The sequence below is a fragment of the Aphelocoma coerulescens genome, chromosome 1 (genome assembly GCF_041296385.1).
Source record: "Aphelocoma coerulescens isolate FSJ_1873_10779 chromosome 1, UR_Acoe_1.0, whole genome shotgun sequence".
Taxonomy (NCBI): domain Eukaryota; kingdom Metazoa; phylum Chordata; class Aves; order Passeriformes; family Corvidae; genus Aphelocoma; species Aphelocoma coerulescens.
In genome coordinates, this window is record NC_091013.1 from 49896068 (window position 1) to 49920261 (window position 24194).

The window sequence follows — 24194 nt, forward strand, 5'->3', positions numbered from 1 at the left end:
TGAGCCTCGGGGAGGACAGCGGGGAAGTGCCCCTCTTCCTCCCAATTGTCCTCCAGCAGTGCCCATACCTCTTGTAACAACCCTCCTAAAAATTGTTTCAAATCCCGCAAAGGTGCTTCTTTAGGCTGCCAAGTCAGCCTGGTACAAGACCAGGGGGAGGTCGCAGGGCATACAGCCTGGTCGGTACCGAGGTCGTGCGCCCTTCGGCCGGGCGGGACCCCTGACAGGGGTGATGGGAGGCTCCGGGAGGCTCCGGGAGGCCGGCGGGCGGGGGGGCTGGGCCGGGCTGCGCTGGGGGAGGAGGACGCGGGTGCGGTCTGGCTGTGACTGATGGGCCAGATGCGGCTGAATGTTTTAGAAAAGGGGGGGCCTGCGCCGCCGGCGCGACTTTAGCCACGGGGTCTGGTGCGCGGCTGGCGGACACCGGGCTCTGCCGCAAGCGCCCGTCCCTCGAGCGGAGCGCCCATCGCTGGCGAGCGGCGGCAGCCGGGCCCGGGCGGGGACGCGCAGCCGGGACGCGGAGCGCGGCGACAGCCGGCGGAGCGCGTTTGCCTTGCCTGGCCGGCGGGCGGGGAGGATCGGCTCGGCTCCGCTCGGCGAGGTGAGGGGGAGACGAGCGGGGCACAGAGCGGGGCCACGCCGAGCAGGTCCGGCCGGAGTGGGCTGCTGGCCCCGGCCGCCGCCGCACAGGTTTTCGGCCCGGTGCTGCTCTGCCGGCTGAGCCGCCCGCAGAGCCTGCCCACCGCCCCGGGGGCAGGCAGCGCTCCGGCCCCGTCCCTGGCCCCGGGGCGGCGAGCGGCGGGGCACGGTGTCCCCGCAGCTGACGCCCTGTCCCCTCTCTCCGCGCAGGTCGGCGCTGACGGCGGCGGGGGCAATCTGCCGTGCCGCACAACCATGCCCGCCCTCCTCGTCCTCCTGCTGCTCCTCAGCTGCCGCGCCGCCGCCGAGGAGGACGGCTCCCTGCTCCGGCCAGGCCCGGGCAGGCAGAGCGCGGCCGCCGCTCCCCCGACGGCCGCGACCCCCGAGCACAACGCGTCCCGCCCGGCCGCGCTGCCCCAGGGCGCGGGGGCGGCTGGCCGGCGGCCGCGCCCGGCTTCGCCCCCCATGTGCACGGGGCAGACGGAGATCAAGGAGACTTTTAAGTACATCAACACGGTCGTGTCCTGCCTGGTCTTCGTCCTGGGCATCATCGGCAACTCCACGCTGCTGCGGATCATCTACAAGAACAAGTGCATGAGGAACGGCCCCAACATTCTCATCGCCAGCTTGGCTTTGGGCGACCTGCTCCACATCATCATTGACATCCCCATCAATGTCTACAAGGTGAGGAGGGGCCGGGGATGGATTCGGGAGCGGGCGCGGGGGTGCGGCGGTCACCCCTCGGTGCTCCTTTCCAGCCCCCGCAGATACCCGTCCCCGCCGAGGGGAGATGCGTCCCTGCCGGGTTGGGAGACACCCGTGGACTTCACCTCACGCCAAAACCCTGCCGGAGGGTGGTATTTTGGTCAGATGTGGTCGCAGATGGCACCCTCTGTGTCTTCAGTCCCATCCCTCTCAGCGTTCCAGGCTGGGAATGAGGCAGAGTGGCCAAGCTCTGATAATCACCTGGAAACAGGTGCTGTCGCAGGGATAAAGGAAGTAAATGCAATAGATAAATGTTCAGTGGGTTAGTCGAGGAATGGAGGGGAGGCACAGAAGACCCTCTCCTGTGGGTACCATTTGGTCCCTTGTGCTCAGCTGCGGCAAGCTTGGTCATGATACTTCACATGGGTCTGTAAAGTCCCTTTTGGCACGGGGGCTTTTCCAGAAGGGACCAAGATCGTTCAGCTGAACGGTTTAATACATCTCTTGGTTAGGAGGCACGATGCTTTCCCGAGCTGTGAAGCCTTTCCCTCCCTTTGCAAGTGTTGTAGCAGGGGCAGCCGAGAGGGAATGAGCCACACCTGCTCTTCTTGCAGCTTCAGTAGTCTGTGTTTTGACTTGATAAGCCTTGCCATGGAGGGAATACAACCGCTGTTTTACTTTTATCCAGCTTGTGCCATCCATTTGTCCTTAGGAATTAGTTGAGCGGTTGAATCCAGCCTCTAGTTGTAATCTCGCACTCTTTGGAGTTGTACTGGAAGTAACAGAGCTCCTTCTGCTTTGAAAGTTTACAGTCTGGATCCCTGAGCACCCATCAGTGACTTCATAAAGTGAATAGAAGAGTCTTTATCTATTACCTTCTCTTCACTTTGTATGCATGATTGTAAACTAGGGGTTGTTACTTGTACTTTTAGAAAGCTTCGTTGAAGGGACAGATTTTGAGTCCATAATAATTACTCCCAGAAGCTGCTGAAATGAGAGAATCTTCTCTCTTTATCCTTTTAAAGTATTTAGGTATTACAAAGCAGGGAATGTCATCATTGTGTTAAATTCCAGTTAATTTGGATTACATAAGAGTTCTTAGATTTGAAGTTTCAGTGATTTTTATACTATACACTCTTAATACTTGAGAGAGGAGCGTGCTCTTTTGAATGAAGGTGGAATTTAGAAAAAAACTGCTTTTAAAATGTGTTTCTGTAAAAAAATGTATTGAACAAAAAGATTTTTTTTCTTCTCAGAAAAATCAAAAAGACAAAATCAATAACAGCTGCTCATCAGAAGAGTTTGCAATGTCTGTGATACTATTTCAAAATTAATGTTAAGATGCAGTAATATACCTCAGTTCTTATCTTGATTGAATGCCACCAAGTATATCATTATGAGTAGGTTGGAGCAGGAGGAATAAAGGGTCAGATTGCTAACCAATAAATATTACACCAGCTGCAAGTCTGGGATTTTTATTGTGCTATTGATAATGCTAGGAGTTGTGCAATAGCTCCCAGGTGCTAAATCTCCCACACTGCCACTCATCTTTTTGAAGAGCTCATAATCATTTTATATTATCCCATATAACAATGAGTGAAATATTTGCTATTTTAAGACAGAACTTTTGAATAAATGCAAGTTAAAAAAAAAACAAAAAACAAAAAAAACCCCACCTATTAGATATTGTGTTTATTTAATCATAATTTTGTGGGCAGTTTGAGTTGATGATAATTTTTTATCAACTCTACAACCCATTTCATTCCAGAGCAACACAGAGAATACATACGACGCGATAAAAAACTGGCTTTGGTTACTCATCAGTAGAAGAAGCAAAGGCTTCCTTAGTAAATCAAGTATACTTAGCAATTTTAACTTGCAGTTTGAAGCAATTTAAGACAGGATGAAACAGATCCAGATTCAGAATTTGCTACCAGATCCTCAGTAAGGCAGCTGCATGAAATAGAGTGAGAGAATTTCTCATGTTAATAAAATGCCAGCAGTTCTTTCCACAACACTTGCCCTAGAAAGTGTGAAAGTGTCTGTGAATGCTTTCCAGACGGACCTGTAGGAGACAATTCAAAAGCTGCACTAGAAGAAGCTTTTTATTAGGTATTAAAAGGGATAACTGCAAAAAATGTCCCCTGTGACTATTTAAGTGAATACATAAGTAGCTGAAAAAGTGCACAAATGAAAATTGACATCTTCTAAATCAAGGGCATGGAAAGAAAAACAGGTGTTACCTAGACAGGGAGGCAAATGCAGTCCAATGCATAAGATGCTAATTAGTCCATTGCACTTCCTAAATTGGATTATCATGCCATAAGTTCAGTAGAAAATGGAAAGTACCAGAATCTGTCACACAGTCAGGAAACTGAGTATGAAATGAGGGCTTGAGGGGCATTCAGTTCCAGTATGTAGAACCTGGCAGACCTTTTTGGCATTCTGAGTCCTCGTGAATGGTCTGGCTTTGCCTGGATCTCTGGGCTGGCAGAATAGGAAGCAGAGGAAAGTCTGAGACAGTCATTCTGCAGTATGTAATGTTTTGGCAGTGCAGATACTTCGCAAAATTGCTACTAATTGGATGTGCAGGTGATCCTATGCTGCTCCACTAAACTGACTAAGTAAGCATGTCTTTGTTAATTTGAGGCCAGAAATACCAATTAAGGAGCAGAAGGATAGAGTAGGTGCTCAGTGAGCTTTTTATGTCCTTGTCTGCACTTAAATTTTGGAAGACAAGACAGTTGCAGCTTGTGCACCTGACAATACAGGTCTGCAGTTCTGGAGAGCTTATGCTGACTTTCCCAAGTGAATGAAGTTGTTAAGTCCTGTTGTGCAAGACACCAAAACATCAGGACTGGAAATTCCAAGCTTGCACTAGCTTTGCCTCTCATAGACTTAAAAAGCCTTAATCAAATCACACAATAATATGCTTTCTCTTCTGATACACAAACAACATCTCTCTCTTATTTTGTGATATTTATTCCTGTATATTAAATCCAATTTATTGTCATGTCCCAGTGGATTTTTAACAAGGGGAGCAATCTAGGCTCTGCACATTATTGTGTGGCATTCTGAAATCGAACTACCAACAAATGTCTGAGGAAGAATGTCTACCTGGCAATATTGTCATAGGTTCCTTTTGCTCAGAGCACAATGGAAGAGCAGAGAAAAAAATGTCCAGGGAAAGAAAAAAATCTGGTCTTTATCCAAGCCAGTAATCAAGGGCCAGAGTCAGCTTTTCAGGCACTGATTTATTTTCATTAATGTAATTTAGGGATTACATAAAAATTAAGCTTAACATAATATGGCATTATCAAGCACTGGAAATATAAGAAAGACCAGATTAGGGACTCTATATACCATGCAGACACAAACTGGCTCCTTTTTCAATCCAGCTATTCTCTGAAAAAGGCTCTGGAAAATATTTCCATGGAAATTTATTTGTGACTTGTTATGCAAGTACTTGTAGGCCATGCATTGTGATAAAGCCAGCCTCTTCCTAACTTTCTAAATCAAGGTGTTTGTCTTTAGAAAGGAGTCTCACTATTCCATGTTAGAACTCTTGGTCACTGGTTCTTCTGATGTTAAATAATAGACATTTTATTGGGAGAAATGCATTATTTCCTTTCTTTCAACATCTGAACCACTTACTGGAGATCTCGCAAAGTTCATCTCAGAATTTCTTACACAAAGTTTATTATCTCTGACCATATTAAGCTAGAAGTCTGTCTTGCCCAAGAACACTTTATGATGAACAAGTGCAGTGTATAGGCACTTAAGAAAGATCTGAATTGTCCAGCGGAGGAGCTTGTCTGGATTCTGTAGGCAATGGCAAGGAGGGTTAATTTTGTTCTGTATTTCGATGGGAACAGTCTACTCTAAAGTCAAGTATATGGAGTAGTGGAAATGTCTGAATGCTGTTAGAAGTACATATGCATAGTTTTCATGGTGGATCTCCAAACTGAAGTAAGTTAGATGATGCTAGTATAGATTTGTAAATTTAAAGTAGGTTTTTTCAGTAGGTATACATTTGTTGTGTATACATTCACTTAAAAGATGCACGTGACAAATTTCTAAGCAAGTTTTCACCTGTTTTGGCTTTTTCTTCTACCCTGTGTTTGTGCATCCCAATCTGACAGCAGCGTGGCTTTCCAAGTGGTTACTTTTGATTCAGTCCTTTCACTGGGGTTGTGAAACTGCAGAATTTTTTTACTTTGACGGCACATTATGAGGTTTCTGTCATTTTCAAGATGACTGTATAAAATTATTTTATCTTGATTTTTTTAAAATTAAGTTTCTAAGCAGGAGTTATAATAATGACACAAGTAAAGAAAGTAATTGCATGGCGCATATTAAGATTTTACTCTGCTTATTGGATAGATCAGTAAAGCATCTCTAGCTAAGCTTGAAGGCAGGAAATATATTTTCTTGTCTAGAGGGGAGATCCTCACCCTGACATAATTATTGCTAAATATTAATAAGTTTGTAATGTTGTCTGACTTATCCCTGACCATAACCTAAATTTCCTGGGCAAATTTTCTGTTTTGAAAATGCTTACTCCTATAAAATATCTGCATGACCTCCCCGTGTCAAAAAAATACATCAGGTGAAAATCTACCAGTCATTTCAGAGATAAACTGAAAGACTTGTGAAGTAGGTGTAGAGTTGCATGTCTGGTTTCTCTTGTACCTGCCGTTTATAACGATGAAAGTCAAGTCCAGTGTCCTGTGAACGAGACTTGCTGTGAACGCACAGCTTAGCAGAAGCACAAATTCCTGCTCTGCGTTTCCCATGTGCATTCACTGCTCGGGACTGGAACACTGACGGGAATATTCACACGCTTTGCTGCTTCTTCCTGCCCAACTGCAGCCCATCAGCAGCAGTGGGCTGGAGCCAGGTATCAGCCTTCTGGCTGGGGACCACAGCAGCTGAGGCCTAGAGCAGTGCGCTGTGCTTGTTCCAGCAGCAGATTGAGAACATCTTCCAGTTCTTGCACAACTAAGAGGAAGCAGAGGGGGAATTGTCATTCACAGGTGTGTCTGTGTGAGTCACAGCATCTCTTGGGGCTACTTTCATAGCTCTGCAGCTTGCACATCAGTTTAGGCTCAGATCTGTCTGGTCTGAGAAGGGGTTGGCTAGGAGAGCATCAGATGTATTGGTTCTCTCAAGTATGATTTCACTTCATTCTAAAGTGTCTTCCCTTTCTGTTTGTTCTGTTTCATCTTAAACACTTAAACTCTGCTGCTCAGCAATTAGAACTTCGCCTGTGTAAAATAAGTGACTAGAAAACATTGGAAAGGTCACTCGGAATACAGCCAGTGGTAGACTACTCTGGCATCTTACTTACGAAAACACAACATCATTTTTCTCTTTGCTGCCACTTGGCAGTATCTCCTCTCGTGGCTCCAGGTCATTTGTTATTTGTAAAATTACGATCTTTTTTACAGCTAGCCTATTATGAATCATAAGAAAATCATTTCACTCATACAAAATTGCAATAGGCTACATCTGTACTTCACTAAGAACTATCATTGCTCCTGTCCACAAAGGTGATACTCCCAAATACTTTACATTAGATCTTCACTGTACTTTAAGGCCTTATTTGAAGGGGATGGCAATACAGAGAACAAACAAGGAAACATAGTTCAGTAATCAAAACATTCTTTTTTTTCCTTAATGTTTTCAGGCTTTTGGTGTAAAGCATATTGTTAACCACTTGCAATACCATGATAGAGAAACTTGTGACTCATGCATTAAAATGCTCAAATTTCACAATACATCAGCTGCAAGACATAAAGCACATGTTCTTGCAATCCAGTGCAGACAGCTGCATGTCCATTCTGCCCTGATACAAGCTCACTGAATGTAAGTAATGTTTTTATGTTTTGATAAACTGAAGCTAATGCACCCTTTCTCTCAGTAGTCTGCATTCAGTCATATGCCGTGCCTCTATAATCCCAAACTGGAGCTGGCTCAAATCCAGTCAGCTTGGAGCACAGGTGTGACCATCTGCACCTGAGAGATAAGTATTAGTTCAGCAAAATCTACAACATGTGGCTGAACCGCTGTGATTTTAGGGAAGAGAGACAGGGAGTGTCTTGTACTCACACCAGCTGGAGTAGATAAAAGTTTTCAACAGAATCTGCCAATAGAGACTTGACCAAAGTTCTGCATTTCTGTTACAAAGAAAAGAATATTTTACTTCAAAGTGCATTTTTAACGAGTTCTCTTTGGTCTAATATACACACACATACAATGTACAGTAGGCACCATAAATAAATATACAATGTACTTGCTACCCAGTCCTTGATTTCTATAGCAAATAGATGTGAAAGGCTGGAGATTCACTGCCTGATTGATATAAATAAAATTAGTCCAGAGGTCATTGAGTTCTGTAGAGTGTACATATAGAACACATGTAATTATTCACATTACAGTTTTCATAGTAGATTGTTACTGTCACCCTCTTACAGCAATTCAGAAGAAGTGTCAGGGAGAGGCTTTACAGAAAATACTTTAATTACAGATTATGTTATTTTTCCACATCACATAAGCAAAAGACACTGTATAGTTATTACAGCCTCATCCCTACTTCCTCTGCTTTATTACTTTCTATAATATTCTTGAGAAGCATAAATCCTTAGAATTTATTTATCTGCTTCATTTCTGCAGAGGCATTATATTTATTGTCTTATTTGAGAAGATCATTGAAGAAATAGAAACCTGGGCCATGTTGCAGTTTGTCTACTGCTGTTATTTTAAAGATTCCATTACAGCACATGGCTAAAGCAGGTATTTGGAGATATACTGGTGTCTGAAAATACTGGTGGGCACTTCATAGGGTTTCCAAAAGTCCATGGTCATGAAATGTTCTTTAACATCCTTTGTGTTCAGATAAAATTATACTTAAATTATATCAGAACTCTTCAAAAAACTCTTCATGGACCATGTAAGTGTTTACCCTTAGATGGACATGTATGTTTGCATAAGGACTTTGCTGAACCAAACCAATGTGAGCAGGAAACTGTGGCTACCTTCAATTATGGAATCATGGAATCATTAAGGTTGGCAAAGACCTTTAACATCATCAAGTCCAACGATCAACCTTGCACCACTGTGTTCATCCCTAAACCATGTCCCCAAGAGCCACATGTACATCTTTTTTTAACACTTCCCTGAGCAGCCCTTTCAGTGAAATTTTTTGTACCCAGTGTAAACCTTCCCAAGTACAACTTGAAGCATTACCTCTTCTCCTGTTGCTTCTTACTTGGAGAAGAGGCTTTATTACAGCCTCCTTTCAGGCAGTTGTAAAGAACAACACATCTCTTTTTCTCCAGACTAAACAGTCCCAGCTCCCTCAGTCGCTCCTCATGCAACTTATTCTCCAGACCCTTCACCAGCTTCGTTGCCCTTCTCTGAACAGACTTCAGCACCTCGGTGTCTTTGTTGTAGTGAGGGGCCCAGAACTGGACCCAGCACTTGAGGTGTGGCCTCACCAGTGCCAAGTACAGGAGGACAATCACTGCCCTGGTCCTTCTGACACAGGCCAGGGTGCCATTGGCCTTCTTGGCCAGCTGGGCACACTGATGGCTCATGTTCAGCCAGGTATTGACTAGCCACCCCCAAGTCCTTTTCTGACAGATCTTTCCAGCCACTTCCCAGCCACTCTTCCTGCCTATAGTGCTGCATGGGGCTGTTGTGACCCAAGTCTTGTTGAACCTCACACCCTTGGCCCATCAATCCAGCCTGTCCAGAACCCTCCTTAGAGGCTTTGTAGCCTTACTGGTTCCTAGAAACATCCACGCAGTATGATGAGCTATTTCTTCTGTTCTTACAACCCTGTTAAATGAGTTGTTTGAAGAGACCTGAGCCAAGGGAAAGATTTTCCAGACTCTTTTGGGTCGTCCTCATTCTTCCTTTTCCATTTTGTAGCTCTCGGTCTGCAACAGATTCCAAAGAGCTCATTTGAAGAAAGTTATGAAAAACAGAGATGGACTTAGATCATCTAACTAATTACAGAAACTCCAAAAGTTTACTCTTCCATATAACAATTGCGTCTATTTCTCAGCACAGCCCTTGTTGTGGAAAATGTTGTTTTAATGAAAACTGGAAGATTTGGCTGTTGCTGTGGTGTATTTGACCACTAAAGAAGCTCACAGCAGATTTCAAAGGTTAAATGTTGCTAAACTGAGGCTACAGATGTTTGTCTATTCATAGAATCAGCTGTGAGGAAGGTGCTTTCTGTGTCCCGTAAATCTTTTCCCCTAAATCAGATAAAATGTGCAGCTGGGGATGTGACAAGATTTCCATTAAAGTGTATGATTCAAACTGTAAGCGAGCCAACCTGAAATTCATTCTGCTGCTTTCTCTATTCCTGAGTACTTACACAGTATGCTCACAGGTATGCTGAATGTGCAGATAGTCCTTTTGGTATTTTTATACAGAATATTGGAAAACTGGTCAATAAAGACCTTTAGTGAAGGATTCATCTGATCTGTCTTTACTTGCTGCAAAACATTTCGATCAAACTATCTGTCTGTGCTCCCTGAGTGTCCAGTGGGTCCTTTCATTTGTTATCAGATGGTCAACTAGAAACTGTGAGGGATACATTTCTCTCCAGTGTCGCCTGACTTCTCAGCTGATGGAGCCTAGACACTAAACTTCAAATAAACCCCACCCCAGATATGCACCTACTGGCTTTGTCCCTGTTCTGAAACGCCTCAAGTAATTTTCTGTATTTCTGGTCAACTGTGTGTTGTTTGGAACATGTAAGAAAAGCAACTCAAGGCAGATAAAGACAATTCAAAGAAGAGAAAGATCCTCACCTGTTCTGTCATTTTTTACCGTAAACACTAAGGTGATGAAGTTTGAAGCAAAAGGAGTGGAGTGTGCAGAGCTTAAGGAGGCAGGACTAAGACTTAATTGATACCCTTGTCCCACCAGGGAGTGACTACAAAGCTGCTGTCTAGTTTTTAGGACACACACCTCAGGGACTCCCTCATGAAAAGGTTCTTCTTGAATAAGTTTTGCATAGAATCATAAAATGGTTTGACTTGAACTTTAGAGATTGTCTAGGTTCAACCCCCATGACATGGGCAGGGACACCTTTCAGTGGACCAGGTTGCTCAATGCCCTGTCCAGCCTGGCCTGGAACACCCACAGAGATGGGGCATTCACAACATCTCAGTTTAAAGCCATTCCCCCTTTGTTCTATCACTAAATGCCCTTGTAAAAATCTCTCTGCAGCCTTCTTTCATGCCCCTTTTAGGTACTGAAAAGTTGCTACGCAGTCTCCCTGGAGCCTTCTCTTCTCCATTATGAAAAATCCCCATTCACCCTGTCTTCATAGGACAAGACCTGGTGGAAAACAGTCAAGACAGAACTTCATGTTTCAGCATTGGGAATTTTTTTTTTTTAAATAATTGTTTTCTTTTCACAGTTACTTGCAGAGGACTGGCCCTTTGGTGTCGAAATGTGCAAATTAGTGCCCTTCATTCAAAAGGCGTCGGTGGGCATCACAGTGCTGAGTTTGTGTGCCCTCAGTATAGATAGGTGAGACCCATTTTTCATTGAAGTCTCTAATTTCTTTTCTATATGGGCATTGGCTCAAATTCACCTTTCCACTCAGCTGATACAATGAAAGGAAAGGAATTTAAGCCAGTTAAACTAGGTGGGTTTTCTCATATTTTTAATTTGTAAATGTGTGCTGTTGCTCCAGGTACCGAGCAGTCGCTTCTTGGAGTCGCATTAAAGGAATTGGAGTGCCAAAGTGGACTGCTGTGGAAATTGTCCTGATCTGGGTTATATCAGTGATACTGGCTGTTCCAGAAGCTATTGCATTTGACATGATTACGATGGAGTACAGAGGAAAGTATCTTAGAATCTGTTTGCTTCACCCCACGCAGAAAACATCCTTTATGATGGTAAGTCACTAACGTTTATAAAATCTCTTGGAAGAGTTCCTTGGACCTTTGCAGTGTTGTGTGGATTGTAATGTGCACAGGTGTATGTGACTTGTAGGTGAATATAATGTTCAAATGAAATACTGACATTTCTGACGCATATTGGTTCAAAGAAGAGCATTCAGAAATCCTTGACTTTTTGTGGGCTTTGAACATCTTGCTGTCTTGTCCTTTTTTTCTCATCTGTCACGTACACCTTACAGAGATGCTTTTCAGGACAGACTGACCAATCAGTTACAGCACACTTAGCAAAATGCTCAGCATTTAACTCCTAACTATGTTTTTGCTTTGCTTATTTCTTTACAGTTTTACAAGCAAGCTAAAGACTGGTGGCTGTTCAGCTTTTACTTCTGTTTGCCGCTGGCTATCACAGCATTTTTCTATACTCTCATGACTTGTGAGATGTTACGAAAGAAGAGTGGGATGCAGATTGCTTTAAATGACCACTTAAAACAGGTAAAAAATTATCCCTGTTCGGTCTCTAACTGTAGACAAGATAACTAATAACTTTATTGATTTTCCGGCCACATCATTCTGTTCTTGTATGACTCTGGATTAAAAGCAAAGAGAACTTTCCTAGCAGTGGTGCTGCTGAACTCATATACATATGTATGTATCAGAAACCTGAGGTTTTAACTGACAATCACAAAATTGTTTCTTTCTTGTTTGATTTTAATTTTTTCATGTTTTATAGGGTTTATTTCTTCTTTACAATGAGAGTTGGCTATTTTGTAATGCAAACTGAAGTCATGCTCTAGTCTAGAAGGTGGTGCTACAAAACTGTTAATAATTTTGAAGCAAGTTCTTGCTGAACCCTAGTGAGGTTAGCAGTATATGTTAGCAGAACAAAACATATTCTAGCATACATTCCAAGTTACTAGAGCACCAGACACAAACATCAGACATCAGTAGAATTAAACTGTGTTTGTTCTATAATGTATATTTGTGCTCCTTTCGTCTTACCTGTTTAGAGCTGTAATTAGAATCTCTTGGGGCATTTAAAATAAGACCTGAGATCAAAGCACAAGGAAATGCATTTGAAAATAAGCTGGTATTTTAAAGTGATAGGGGAGACAATTACATTCTTAATTTTAATTTAAATTATTGCTTAAATTAATGTTTTTCATATTATCACTCATACTTCTTGAAATGAGTTACATTGAATCAGTGCAAGACATATAAAACAATAGAAAAGATTAAGTGCATATTCCAAGAAAATAAGCTATTTGATGTTTTCCTAAGTCCTATCTTGATAAGCTTTTTTATTGTGTTTATTGAACATTTGGATATTAGAAGACAACAACAATCCAGAGAGAGAGAGAAAAGGGAAAACTGTAACACTCTTCTGTCAAATTTTCTTTCTCAGAGACGTGAGGTGGCCAAAACTGTGTTCTGTCTGGTACTTGTTTTTGCCTTGTGTTGGCTCCCACTTCACTTAAGCAGAATCTTGAAACTCACTATTTATGATCAGAAAGACCCCAACAGATGTGAACTTTTAAGGTGAGAATGCAAAAATAAAATGCCTGTACATTGTGGTCATTCTCCATAAGCATTTCCTATTGAGCTAGCTTGCTCTGTGCATCTAGAGTTGTCCCTGCTTCTTCATCTAGGACCCTCCGGTTTCACTCCAATAGCAGAGACAGAAAATTGTGAGGAATTCCCTCTCTTTTCCCCACCGTCCTTTTGATCCTCTTTGGGACTGTTCTGTCATGTGGTGCTATGAGAATAGAAGGGGAATTTCTGTCCCTATTTTCCCTTTCAACAGAGCAGCTAGGATTCAGTTAGCGCAAAAACAACCTTGTGAACATCTTCTTCCAAAAGTTAAGATGGTTGAGTCTTCTGAAATTACTTTCACAAGAATGGTGTTCTGCTTCAGACTTTATTGTTGAGTATAACTGTTACCTCCATGAGTTAATCCTGTTGGTTTAAGCCCCAATACCATTACATTTAATAGCTAGTCTTGTTTGAGTGAAGTTGAGTCCAATTTTCATAGTTGTAAACCTCTACTAAGCCTTTTCAAAGCAAATGAGAAGTGTCTCACTTTAATTCCCACACAGCTTTTTTCTCGTGATGGACTACATCGGTATTAATATGGCTTCACTGAATTCCTGCATCAATCCAATAGCTCTGTATTTGGTGAGCAAAAGATTCCAAAACTGCTTTAAGGTAAGTGGCTGCTGGCAGCTTCTCCTCTGGTTGAGAGATGATGTCAGCAGTAAAATTAATTCCTTAATATGCACCAAGTGTTTTAAACGGTCATTAAATTTTACTTTAAATTTTAATTGGGCTACGGTAAATGTTCTCTCCCTCTCCTGCTGAAGCTCCATTGGAAGGAATTAAGGTTTGATGGGAACAAAAAGAGAAAGCAAAAGAGCAGAAATGTACAATAAACCCTCTGGGGACCATGCTAATCAGTGCTACATCACTTCCTGACTGAAGCTGGCACCCAGCTACTTCTAGAGCACTGACAAAGCAGACTTGCCTGTGCTGCAGAGATTCACGTAGCCATATCCTCTGCATCCTGACAGGGAGGGTGCTGACCCTGGGCTCTCTTATCCTGACTGAGCATTTCAATCAGTCACGTAAGGCAGAGGGTGTAAATCTGTACTTGTCCCTTTCCAGCGCCAATGTTTTATGAGACAGACCTGCTCATAGTTCTGGCTTGGTCCGAGTGAGTAGAGCTGGGCACTAATTCTCCACACAGGATTTCAGGCTCTGGATTGCATAGGGTTTGCAGCCCATCAGTCCTTCAGCCTTCATGTCTACTTGGAAAATACCACAATTTGGGCATTTTTTGTGAACCCTTACCAACTTCAGACACTGTATTGGAGTCCTTACATTGCCAATGGCAAATTCTTAGATTTTTCTTTTCTTGCCAAGCATTTAACCACTGGCCACAGCTAGGGTTATTGTCTGGCTGTTTAAATTCCTTACTAGCAAGAGGAAAACATCTTTCAGTCAGAAGCCAGTCAGCTCTACATGTAGTAGTGTTAATGTATTTCCCACATAATTGTGACAGCACATCTTGCAGAGGTTTTTGTGTTGGTCTTGTCTTCCCTGTCTATGCTGCTGGCTCCCTGAAAGAGTCACTGGAGCTGAGAGCACATAAGAGATCTCCAGCACCCTGAGCATGGAAGTAAGTGAGTATGAGGAAGGGACTTCCAGCACCCAAAGGCCAGAGAGGAGCATGAGAAAAAGGTCTGCAGTACAGCTAGTAAATGTATGAGTTGTATCTAGGTTTTCACCTTCTTCTACTGACTTCTCTTTTTTCCACCTCAGAACAATGAGCTAAATAGCAGCATCTTTCTTAGAAAGCACAGATGTGAATACATTTTTTTCCCCAAGAAAGATAATCAGAGAAAGGACAACAAGGAGTCATACTTTTATTTTCAGATGCTTTTAGAATTGCAGAGCAGCTTTGAAGGGGTATGTGTGTGGCTGTTACTATATATATAACTACTCAGTAGAACTCTTACTGTACTCCAGCAGTAAGGTTGCTAATGGGGCCATTTGAGCAACTCAGAGTTGAACCCCATTTCTTTGCTTTACTCTGTAATCCCAAAACAGCAGCTTGCACATTTGCCATTTCCTACTGTACCCCTGAGGAAGGGCAGCTTTTCAGTGCATTTTGCCACATGTGCAAAAACAAAGTCATGTGAAGTGTTTATTTCTTTTATTTTAACAGTCGTGCTTGTGCTGCTGGTGCCAATCCAAAGATCTGTTGTCCCTGGAGGAAAGGCAGTCCTGTTTAAAGTTCAAAGCTAATGATCACGGATATGATAATTTCCGCTCCAGTAACAAGTACAGCTCTTCGTAAAACAAGCATAAAAGGTATATTCTCTTACATTAATGCTGGTGCCTTTTTAAGTAAAAGTGGCAATTACTTTTAACAAGATGGTAACATCCAGAAAAGTCTAGTTTTGTATTTGCACAAAAAAAAAGAACATTAAAGAAAATTGCCCTAAAACTGTGTCATGTTGAAAATCATGGACATTTATGAAATCATCATTTATGGAACATGAAGAAAGGCATAGAAAGAACAAGTCATTGTTAGCACTTGAATACTTCTGAATCAGCACTTCCAAATGATCCTCACTTCCTGTACATTAAGCAATCGTTTGTATTCTCTGTAACAGTTGTAGGAACTGAAGTCACAGTAATTATTAAGCAGCATAATATAAAGTTAATTGGATCAAAGCCATTATTATATGTAACTCAATGTATTATCTTTTCTAAAGCAAATTAACCACCATCACTATTGTGAGGGTTTTTTTTAATAAAACATGAAATACTTTGTAATAGAAATCTAAATGTTAAAAAGTAGAATTTTTATCAGGTATATTATAGAGGTAGCTACTGAAAATATTAAAGGATGCAGTAAAGTCAAAAGTGCATTTTACTTTGATGATTGTTTTTACCTATTGCTAGAAGGAACCTCCCTAGGGCTCTATAAATTCCTTTCTGTAGCCACTGTGCGTCTTCAGTGCATTTGGCAGCACTTTGGGTGTGAGTATTTGTGTTTACTGATAGCAAAGGAGAGAAAAACACACCAAAAGCAAAAAATTAATACTACTAGAAACATACAGACAACAGCTGTTATTTCAGCTATTTTTAGCTGAAAACAAATGGATTGTATCTTGTGTAAATGTGGGCATTCCAGATCTTGATGGTTCTTTACTGGAGATACTTTTGTGACAATTTCCAACTGTTTTTGCAATCCAAATACCATCTTAGGGCAAAATTTTTTAGAAATAGCAGGTGGGGAAAAATGTAACCAAGGTTAAAAGAGAGAATTTGAACTTTCTGTCTTCATTTAGATTTAAATCTTCATAAAGAAAATAATTCATGAACTGTACTTCTAGAGAACAGTACTATGTAGCTTACTCATCTTCATACTATTTTAAAATGTATTCTACTTCTGTACTTCAATATTTATGGGCATAAGAAGATGTGTGATTAGCTTCTGCTTCTGTAAATAGTGTAGTGAAATGTAATTAATTGTAAAGTATTAAGATATGGGCAGGACCCTGTAAGAACAGAAAAAGATAAAGATGCCTGTAGTAAACATGATGTGTGTTGCCAGGAGCAATGCATATTTTGTATATACAAGACAGGTTATTCTTTGACTTTTCATTTCCTATTAATTTGTTACAGATCTCCCCAAAGACTTATTAACATATTTCATGCACTAAGGCATGAGTTTTTCAAGAAAAATTGTCATATATGCAAACATGCTTTTATAAAAGACATGTTTTCAATAGGCTTGGTATTTTATTATAATAAAATTATTTATCAAAACTCAGGAATTTTTTTATTTTAAATTTCCAGATCTCACATGTAAGGATTTTTACCTTTTTATTTTCCAGTCTTGATTAACTTCCAGTATTTTACAAAAGTGCCTTAAATGTGCTCAGGATGAAAACAGCTTCCATTAAAATGTTCAGCTGATGTTACCTTAGATGGGTTTCTGACTTTAGGTAGCTACAGCTACCTTGCAGACAGCTAAAAACTGGGTGGTGAGCCCCATTCCTGGTGTTGCCCCCATCAAAATCTGGTAAGTGAATGCTTGTATAATCAAGCTGAGGAGGACCTCTGCACATGCATTTGAGCATGAGCACGTGTGTGTTTGTGTGTGAGTATGTGTGCAAGCGTGTGTGTTGTCTACCATGAGGTTGCTGTTACTGTCTTGCTGCAGCACATCCACTCAGCTGCTATAATGCTGAACTTTTATAAATATAAATCTATTTTAAGTTTTCTTCTTTACATTTTTACCTTAATTTTCATGGTAACTTTCTCACAGTAAGCCATGAATATCGCTTCATGTCACCCTACCTGCATCTATTTCTGTGAAATGCATTTCATCTGTTAAGGATGGATAATCAGTGAAATCCTAGATTTGATACTGATCAGTGTTATTTTCCTCAAGTTATATCATTACAATATTGTACATGTATATTATTATTTTTATTTAAAATATAGCTGTTGTATTGGCGACTGTGTAACATACTTTTCATTTTTTCCTGGACTGATTCTTTGTTAAGTCCTGCTAAGTCAGATATTCAGGTTTTCAAATAAAGACCATATATACTGTCCCATTTTTGGGCTCATATATAAATATTAGTACACTCTTTGTCATTTTTTCAGTATTACTCAAAGCAGTATTTTTATTGAAGCTTTCGTTTCCTGTAATAAAAAATTCCAAAACTTCTGTTCTTATACAGTTCTAAGATTAAATCCCGTAATACTCCACACAGGTGTTTTCTGAAATCCTCAGTACAGGTCTTTTCCTCCATTCACTGAAATCAGTAAACATTTAACCATTCAATTCAGTTCAAGCAGAATTAGGGCCTAACATAGCTCTTTAAAAAATCTGACATTTGCTACTTTGAACAACAACCAAAGAAGCTACATACTTTTTTTTTCAGGAATTGATTAGAAAACATAGGAAAAGAGGGTAAAAGCAGCTTGTGGGGTAAAACATCCAGTCTAAGGCTCTCTAATCCTCAAATGGGGTCACAGGTCACAGAACAATTGCACAGAGACACAGGCATCTTTATAGGAGTGCTTGCCCAGAGTGGTGTGACAGTAAGAGTTATCTGTCCCAGTGGTCTGAAAAATTCACACAGAATGGCTCAAGGTGAAAAAAACAACTTGCAAGAAACTACATCACAACTCTGTGTTTTGGCCTTCAGACAGCAGTTAGATTTTAGTTCCCCAGCTGCTCTGAATTCAGCCTAAACTGAACTGAAACAGTGGTACTACAGAGAATCAAATGCAAAAGTTGTTGGTTGTGGAGTGTCTGCTGTGAGCTGTGACATTTCAGTGTCCCAAACAGCTCTTGATCAAGACACAGCTGGCTTAGCAAGAGAATGTTGTATGTACTTAAATAATGTCTAAAGGATTTTTTTTAATTGTTCTGTATAGCTGTGTAAAATAATTCTATATTTCATTTTCTGTGGTCACTTAAAATAGCAACTTCTGTAGTTCAAGCAGAGTAAACATTCTAAATTACTAATAAAATATTTGTAATTTTGATTCGTTTCAAAAAGATGTCTGACCTTTTTTCTCCTAGGGGGTCCCATTTAATTGTTAAACAGTGACATTGATGTAAAAAGAAGCAAGCAATCCTAATCTAAATATCAAAGCTTTTGGGTGGGATGGTTTTATATAGCTGTTTGAAAATTGGAGAGAGTTCAGACTTGCATATGCATTGCAAAATTGTCTGATGTTTATTGGAACAATCATTCCTATCTTTGCTCTGCTTGTTTTTGCTCAGAATGTCAGTCGCAATCTCTTCTCTACACACCCTTATATAGTAAAAAATTCTCTTGTGTTTGGGACATCACAAATAAAAGGCAAGAAGCTTTTAGTTCATTAATTTAGAAGTGTATGCACTCAGTGCTGGAATACGTGACATGAAAACCATCATCCCTTTGTGTGCCGACAGTGTAATTTTGTGCATATTTTAATTTACCTTTCTTGAAGCAGTGGAAAACTGTATTGGGCTAAATATGCCTCAACTGGTCAAATATATGACTTTATTTGCTTGTGGTACATGTACATCCCAAAGTGTGTTTGATGCTACTGCTGTTTTTGTTCCAAATACTTAAGTTTTCTTCTGTTTACTTGGTGGCCTGTTGCATCCACATAGATTTGTCTTTTTTCATGGTCCCAGGACCTTTAGCACATAGTTTCAAGTTTCCTGTGCCTGGAAGAGAAGCACCTGTAGCAATGAGATCCCTTGAAAGTAAATGTTCTACTCAGTATCTCTCATGGCCTCTTCACTTCCTTTCCCTTTATCTTGTGCTATGGTCCAAGGTCTCCACCAACCACTCATTATGAGGAAACACGTTTTGCATATTTAAGATCCTACAGCCTTCTACAGGTATGCCAGAGCTGCAGCTTGTTGTCAGTTTTCTAAACATGCTGGAGCTTTCCCAACATTGTGCATGTACACATATCTTGCGTTCTTGAAACACTGACTTGCTCTGACCACTCTTGAGCAGGGCAGATTTGGCACTCTGGTGTTGGTGAGGCAGGATGGTCCAACTGGTAATCTGTGGCTGGGTCTGGTCCACAGAGTGGTTCACATTTATTGCACTCTCCTGCAGCCTGCTGCTCTGACCACCACAGTCTTGTACTCTGCTCAAAAAGGCAATGGAGTTCTCCATGTACATGCTGTGCTCTTGGGTTCAAGTTTCTAAGCCAAGTTGCTGAACACTTCAGAAGACCAAGGCAGACAAAAGGACTTAAAAGTGCAGTCATTAAATAAAACCGTGACATCTCTTTGGTCTTGTCAGTCTTCCTATGTACTGTCATTTAGCTGTGTAGGAGGTCCCAAAGCTCAGTGTCACCAGTGAAAAGGCACCACAACCCCCCCCCCCCACCCCTTTTTCTTACTATCAGTAAGAAAAATTTACTGTAATGAAAAGTAAAACCTTCAGAAATTACTGTTTCACCTTAGTGATCAGTATCCTAAACCTTCATTAAATCATTGTGACAATCCAAGGATGTCCTGATTGTGGGAGGTAGTATCTGAAAAGAGTTTTAAAGTGCGAGGTGGCAAGTAGCCAGACACATCAATATCTATATGATACCCATCAGTAGATATCTTCAGTGTTGCTATAAAACTTTGCATCCTCTGTAGCCACCCTAGAGGCTTTGGAAAAAAGTGGGAGTCAAATCCTGAAACCCAGTAAAACCTGAAAGGACACACTGGTAAGGAGTTAGGGTAACCAGACCTCCATCACAAACCACATCCTTCAGAAGCTGCTTCAATTTGTTTTGCTCTTGGGTGAGTGGGATGAGGCATTTGCTGCCCTTTTAAATTTTCATTATATTAATTTCCCAAAGTTTGTGTGGATTTACCTGAAGAGGGTACAAGCTGGATTACCCTGAAGAAACAGATCAATGGTGAAACCAAGGGAGTCAGATGATGGCTCTCCTTTGAAGCTATCAGAAAAAAGAATAATGACAAATCCCAAAGAAGCTCACATCTTCCCCAGATAAATGGGTTTAACGCATGCAGCCTTTGCAGGAGCAGGAGAGAAGCATGCCAAGTTAACAAAACCAAAACTGGTGGATTTGATAAGTTTTACTTGGAGCTGCAAGTGAAATGGCAGATGTGAAGTAAACTGGTTTTTTGATTTTGTTTTTTGGTTGGTTGGTTGGTTGGTTTTTAATTAAACTAAACTGGAACAAGCATCATAATTGCTAATGGGTGTTCACAGGACCAGACTGGATCTTGCCAAAGATGCAGGAAGCTTCTTCCTGGAATGCACCTACAGCAAGTAGCACATCGTACAAATTTGGCCCCACTGGTCTCAAGGAACTAGCATAGATACAGCATGAAAGGTTCACATCTGCTGTAGTCAAATACTGAACACATGCAGTAACCAGGTGCATACACTTTTGATGTGTATTTATATGAGTACATAGATAAGAATACATATGTATTTACATATTTATACTTGTAAATATACAAATGAAATATATTTCATATTGTGTAATATAATTTGTGTGGTATACAGAATGCTTTGCATGAGTTTTATCTGAAAAGGTTTTCAATGAAATAAAGAATTTTTTAAAAACCATAACAGTCTGAACAAAATGTAGCCCACTGTCTTTAAAAAAACCACAAACACACCACTTTTCATGTGTCCTATCACTTTAATCTCATATTTTGAATTTTAAGGGAGTTTTCATATATTTGGAGACAATTTTTTATTAGTTCATGCCATAATATGAGTAATGTAAACTATGTGTGTCACTCATGCAAGCGATGAATGTCTGCCTAACCACTGGACTAGTCTATGGCATTTTTAAACTTTTATGTTCATTAGCATGAATAATAAAGACCACTGAGCACTGATGGAAATATTTTTACTGTTTTCTGATGTGGATATCAGTTTATAGTAATAAAAGTTTGAAATGCTGACAAATCATGTACTACTCACACTGAATTGCTAAACTGTGACATAATGAAACTACGAATAAACATTTATTACGTGGTATTCATAAATTCAAAGAGAATTTGTTAGGAATATTATAAAAATTTTGTCTTTTTAATAGTTTATAATTTAAGTAATTCATAGCAGTGAATGGTGTAACTTTTATGGCCATTTAATGACAACAGAAAAGATACTTTTCAAAAATTTCAGAACTTTATATTTTTATAGGAGATGGAAGCAGATTGTGAAATGACCCATGACAATAATGCTCTGCTTCGAGGACCTCCACATAGGTTATGAAGACACTTCCTGTCAAACTAAATACTAAAATTCTCTTGTTAAATTTGTTTGTCCAAATTTGATGTTAAAGAACAAATAGCCAGAGAATATGGCAAGCTTCTTTATATTTGCAACTCATTATTTAGTATTTTGGAAGTATTTGATCTTTATAAAAGCGTTCATACTGAAGTTGAGATACATCACTTACAAATGTCTTCAGAGGAAGAACAATATGTCACAAATAGGTGAGGCCATTTAATATTTGTTTACATATGCACTCAGTTTATGCAAGAATTCAACAACTTATTTTTAGTTGACTGAAAAAGAATAAATTTATATTCTAATAATATGCAAGTCAAATGCCTTTAAATTACTCTATAAACATATCTATGCATATATGCATTTTTACTTTTGTGTGTGTACACAAATGTACATATATTACATAAGTCAGGATATTGATCACAATATAAAAGATGCTGAAAAAACTAGAGAAGGTATAGTTGGGAGTAAAAATGCAAGAAGTATATAGCATGTGTGATCTGCTGTGACTTCTACTGTGCTTTTGCCTGAAGAGCTTACAGCTTCCAGCTAGAAGTAATCAAATTTTCCAACTCTTCAGGGTCTGACCATTCTTACTCCAGTCTTCCCAATGAGTTGCAAAACCTGCAGAAAAATGACATTTCATGTCACTCTTACAAAAGAACAGGAATGCCAGCCATGGTCTCCTGGCCAAATTCCAAATTAAATAATTACAATCTGTTTCCTCTGTTCCTCTCACTTCCCGCCAGTTGCAGCATGGGTTAGCAGAGCATCCTGCCCCACTCTTCACTTTCACACTCTATGGAGACATCTGCTCTGTCTTGTGCTGGAGGTGACTGCATTTCCATGCTAGAAAGTGGGAGCCTCCCGAATCTGTTGTCAGTTTGTAGAATATTTGTGAGTGTTTCAGAATGAAAAGTGAAATTTAAATGTAAAATCAGTATCTTAAGGTTTCTTTAAGCATATGTCGACTCAAGTTTAAGTGGATCTAAATCACCCCTTTTTTACTGACTTTGTTAGGTTTTATAAACGTTTTAAAAGGCTTTTAAATCTTTATGTATGATTTATTTGTATAGTTGGAGAGATTTATTATGATCTGGAATTCATTAAATAGTGCTCAAATATTTGAATAGGCATTAAGAGGATGTCTACAAGGTTGAGCGTAGAAAGCCATGAGCTGCAGAGATCAGTGTTCTCCAAGCTTGGGCTGAAGTAGTTGCGCTGCTTCCAGAGCAAAACAGACTAACTTCTATTTAACTCAAATCTTGGGTAGACTGAGCTAATGTCAGTCTGCTGTCATGCAGGTGAATCCTAAGCGAGGGTTAAATGCTTAGAAAGGCGAGATTCAGTGTTTGAACCATTAGACTGTACAAGTAGAACAAGTTCATCATCATTTATTTCCTGTATTAAAAAAAAAAAAAAAAAAAAAGAGTTGCTTGCTTATATTCAGAAATTTCATAGACTGGTTTGGGTTGGAAGGAAACAGCACTAGGCAGAAACACTTTCCACTTGACCAGGTTGCTGAAAGCCCCATCCAACCTGGCCTGGAACACTTTGAGGGATGGGCCTTCCACAACTTCTCACAGCAAATTGTTCCAGTGCCTCACCACCCTCACCATAAAGAATTTCTTCCTAATACCCGGTCTAAACCCATAGTTTCAGTTTAAAGCTGTACCCCCTGCTTCTATCACTAGGTATCCTTGTAAACAGTCCCTTTCCAATGCCTCTCCAATATACTTGTTTGAAAGAATAAACAAAGAACTGGCAATATTTGCTTTAAAGTATCTAATTACTTAAATGCACTTTTGGAGGATTTGACAGATAAAGAGAGGTTGAGAGAAAAGGGACCCCATACCCTCGAGAAAAGAAGGGCTCAGGAGAATATCATTAAAGTGTATAAACACCTGCTGGTATTCAGTGGATATTTTGGAAATCTTCTCTTATAACACACTGAAACAGACTTCATTGTGAGATAGCTGGACAGCTGAAATCAATGGATGTTTGCCAGACAAAGATGTGTTGAACCTTCTTAGAAAATTTTAAGTTTAGTTTAGTTTAGTTTAGTTTAGTTTAGTGTGGGCAAATGCATATCAGGTATAGTGCTAATAATACCAGGCAAGTATGTTTACTTTTTAGTTTAAATATTCAAAGCCTGCGTGTCTTCTTTCTGTAGACTATCTGGGGTTTGTCTACCCTTTTATATCCTTCAACAGGGATTAAGTTATGATGGTGCCTCTCAGTGCATTATTATTTCATTGTATAGGAAATATAAAGCCCTGATCTCTCAAGCATTTCTTTTTCTGAATAGTTTCTTTCCTAAAACTTGATTAAATAAGATGAACCTAGTGCATCTTTTGGAGGGTGAGAAGCAAAGGCATGTCTTATTTGTAAGGCAACACTAGTGATAATGTATACACTCTCCTCCATTTTGTCCCATAAACAATTGTATGCATTTCGAGTGATGTTGAAGCAGTAATTCTGTTGTTCAGAAACCTTTGATTTTGTTGCACTTCTTGAAAAGCAGGAAGGAAGTTGTGAAACACACATCACATATATACAGATGTCAAGTACAGTTAATGAATATAAGGAGATGCATTCCTTAATAGCAATTAAGCTG

The 24194-nt window shown here is 40.3% G+C and overlaps 1 protein-coding gene across 2 annotated transcripts; it reads left to right on the forward strand.

Annotated features, from left to right (window-relative positions):
• Positions 1-315: 315 nt before the first annotated feature.
• EDNRB (endothelin receptor type B) lies at positions 316-21322 on the forward strand. 2 transcript variants are annotated; one of them, XM_069008572.1, is made up of 9 exons: positions 316-601; positions 850-1323; positions 10787-10899; positions 11066-11270; positions 11616-11765; positions 12676-12809; positions 13367-13475; positions 14995-15140; positions 16676-21322. In XM_069008572.1, exons 2-8 carry the CDS (start codon positions 895-897, stop codon positions 15124-15126), a joined length of 1272 nt encoding a protein of 423 aa, XP_068864673.1. In that variant the 5' UTR covers positions 316-601; positions 850-894; the 3' UTR covers positions 15127-15140; positions 16676-21322. The 2 variants fall into 2 exon arrangements, with proteins under 2 accessions (XP_068864673.1, XP_068864668.1); XM_069008567.1 differs by having other exon boundaries at positions 14995-21322.
• Positions 21323-24194: the final 2872 nt, after the last annotated feature.

Excerpts from the sequence above, each read along its gene's own strand:
- EDNRB (XM_069008567.1), top strand. The coding sequence starts at position 895 with ATGCCCGCCCTCCTCGTCCTCCTGCTGCTCCTCAGCTGCCGCGCCGCC. Across the intron at positions 10,900-11,065 it reads TGTGCCCTCAGTATAGATAG|GTACCGAGCAGTCGCTTCTT; the intron begins GTGAGACCCATT and ends CTGTTGCTCCAG. Across the intron at positions 13,476-14,994 it reads GATTCCAAAACTGCTTTAAG|TCGTGCTTGTGCTGCTGGTG; the intron begins GTAAGTGGCTGC and ends TTATTTTAACAG.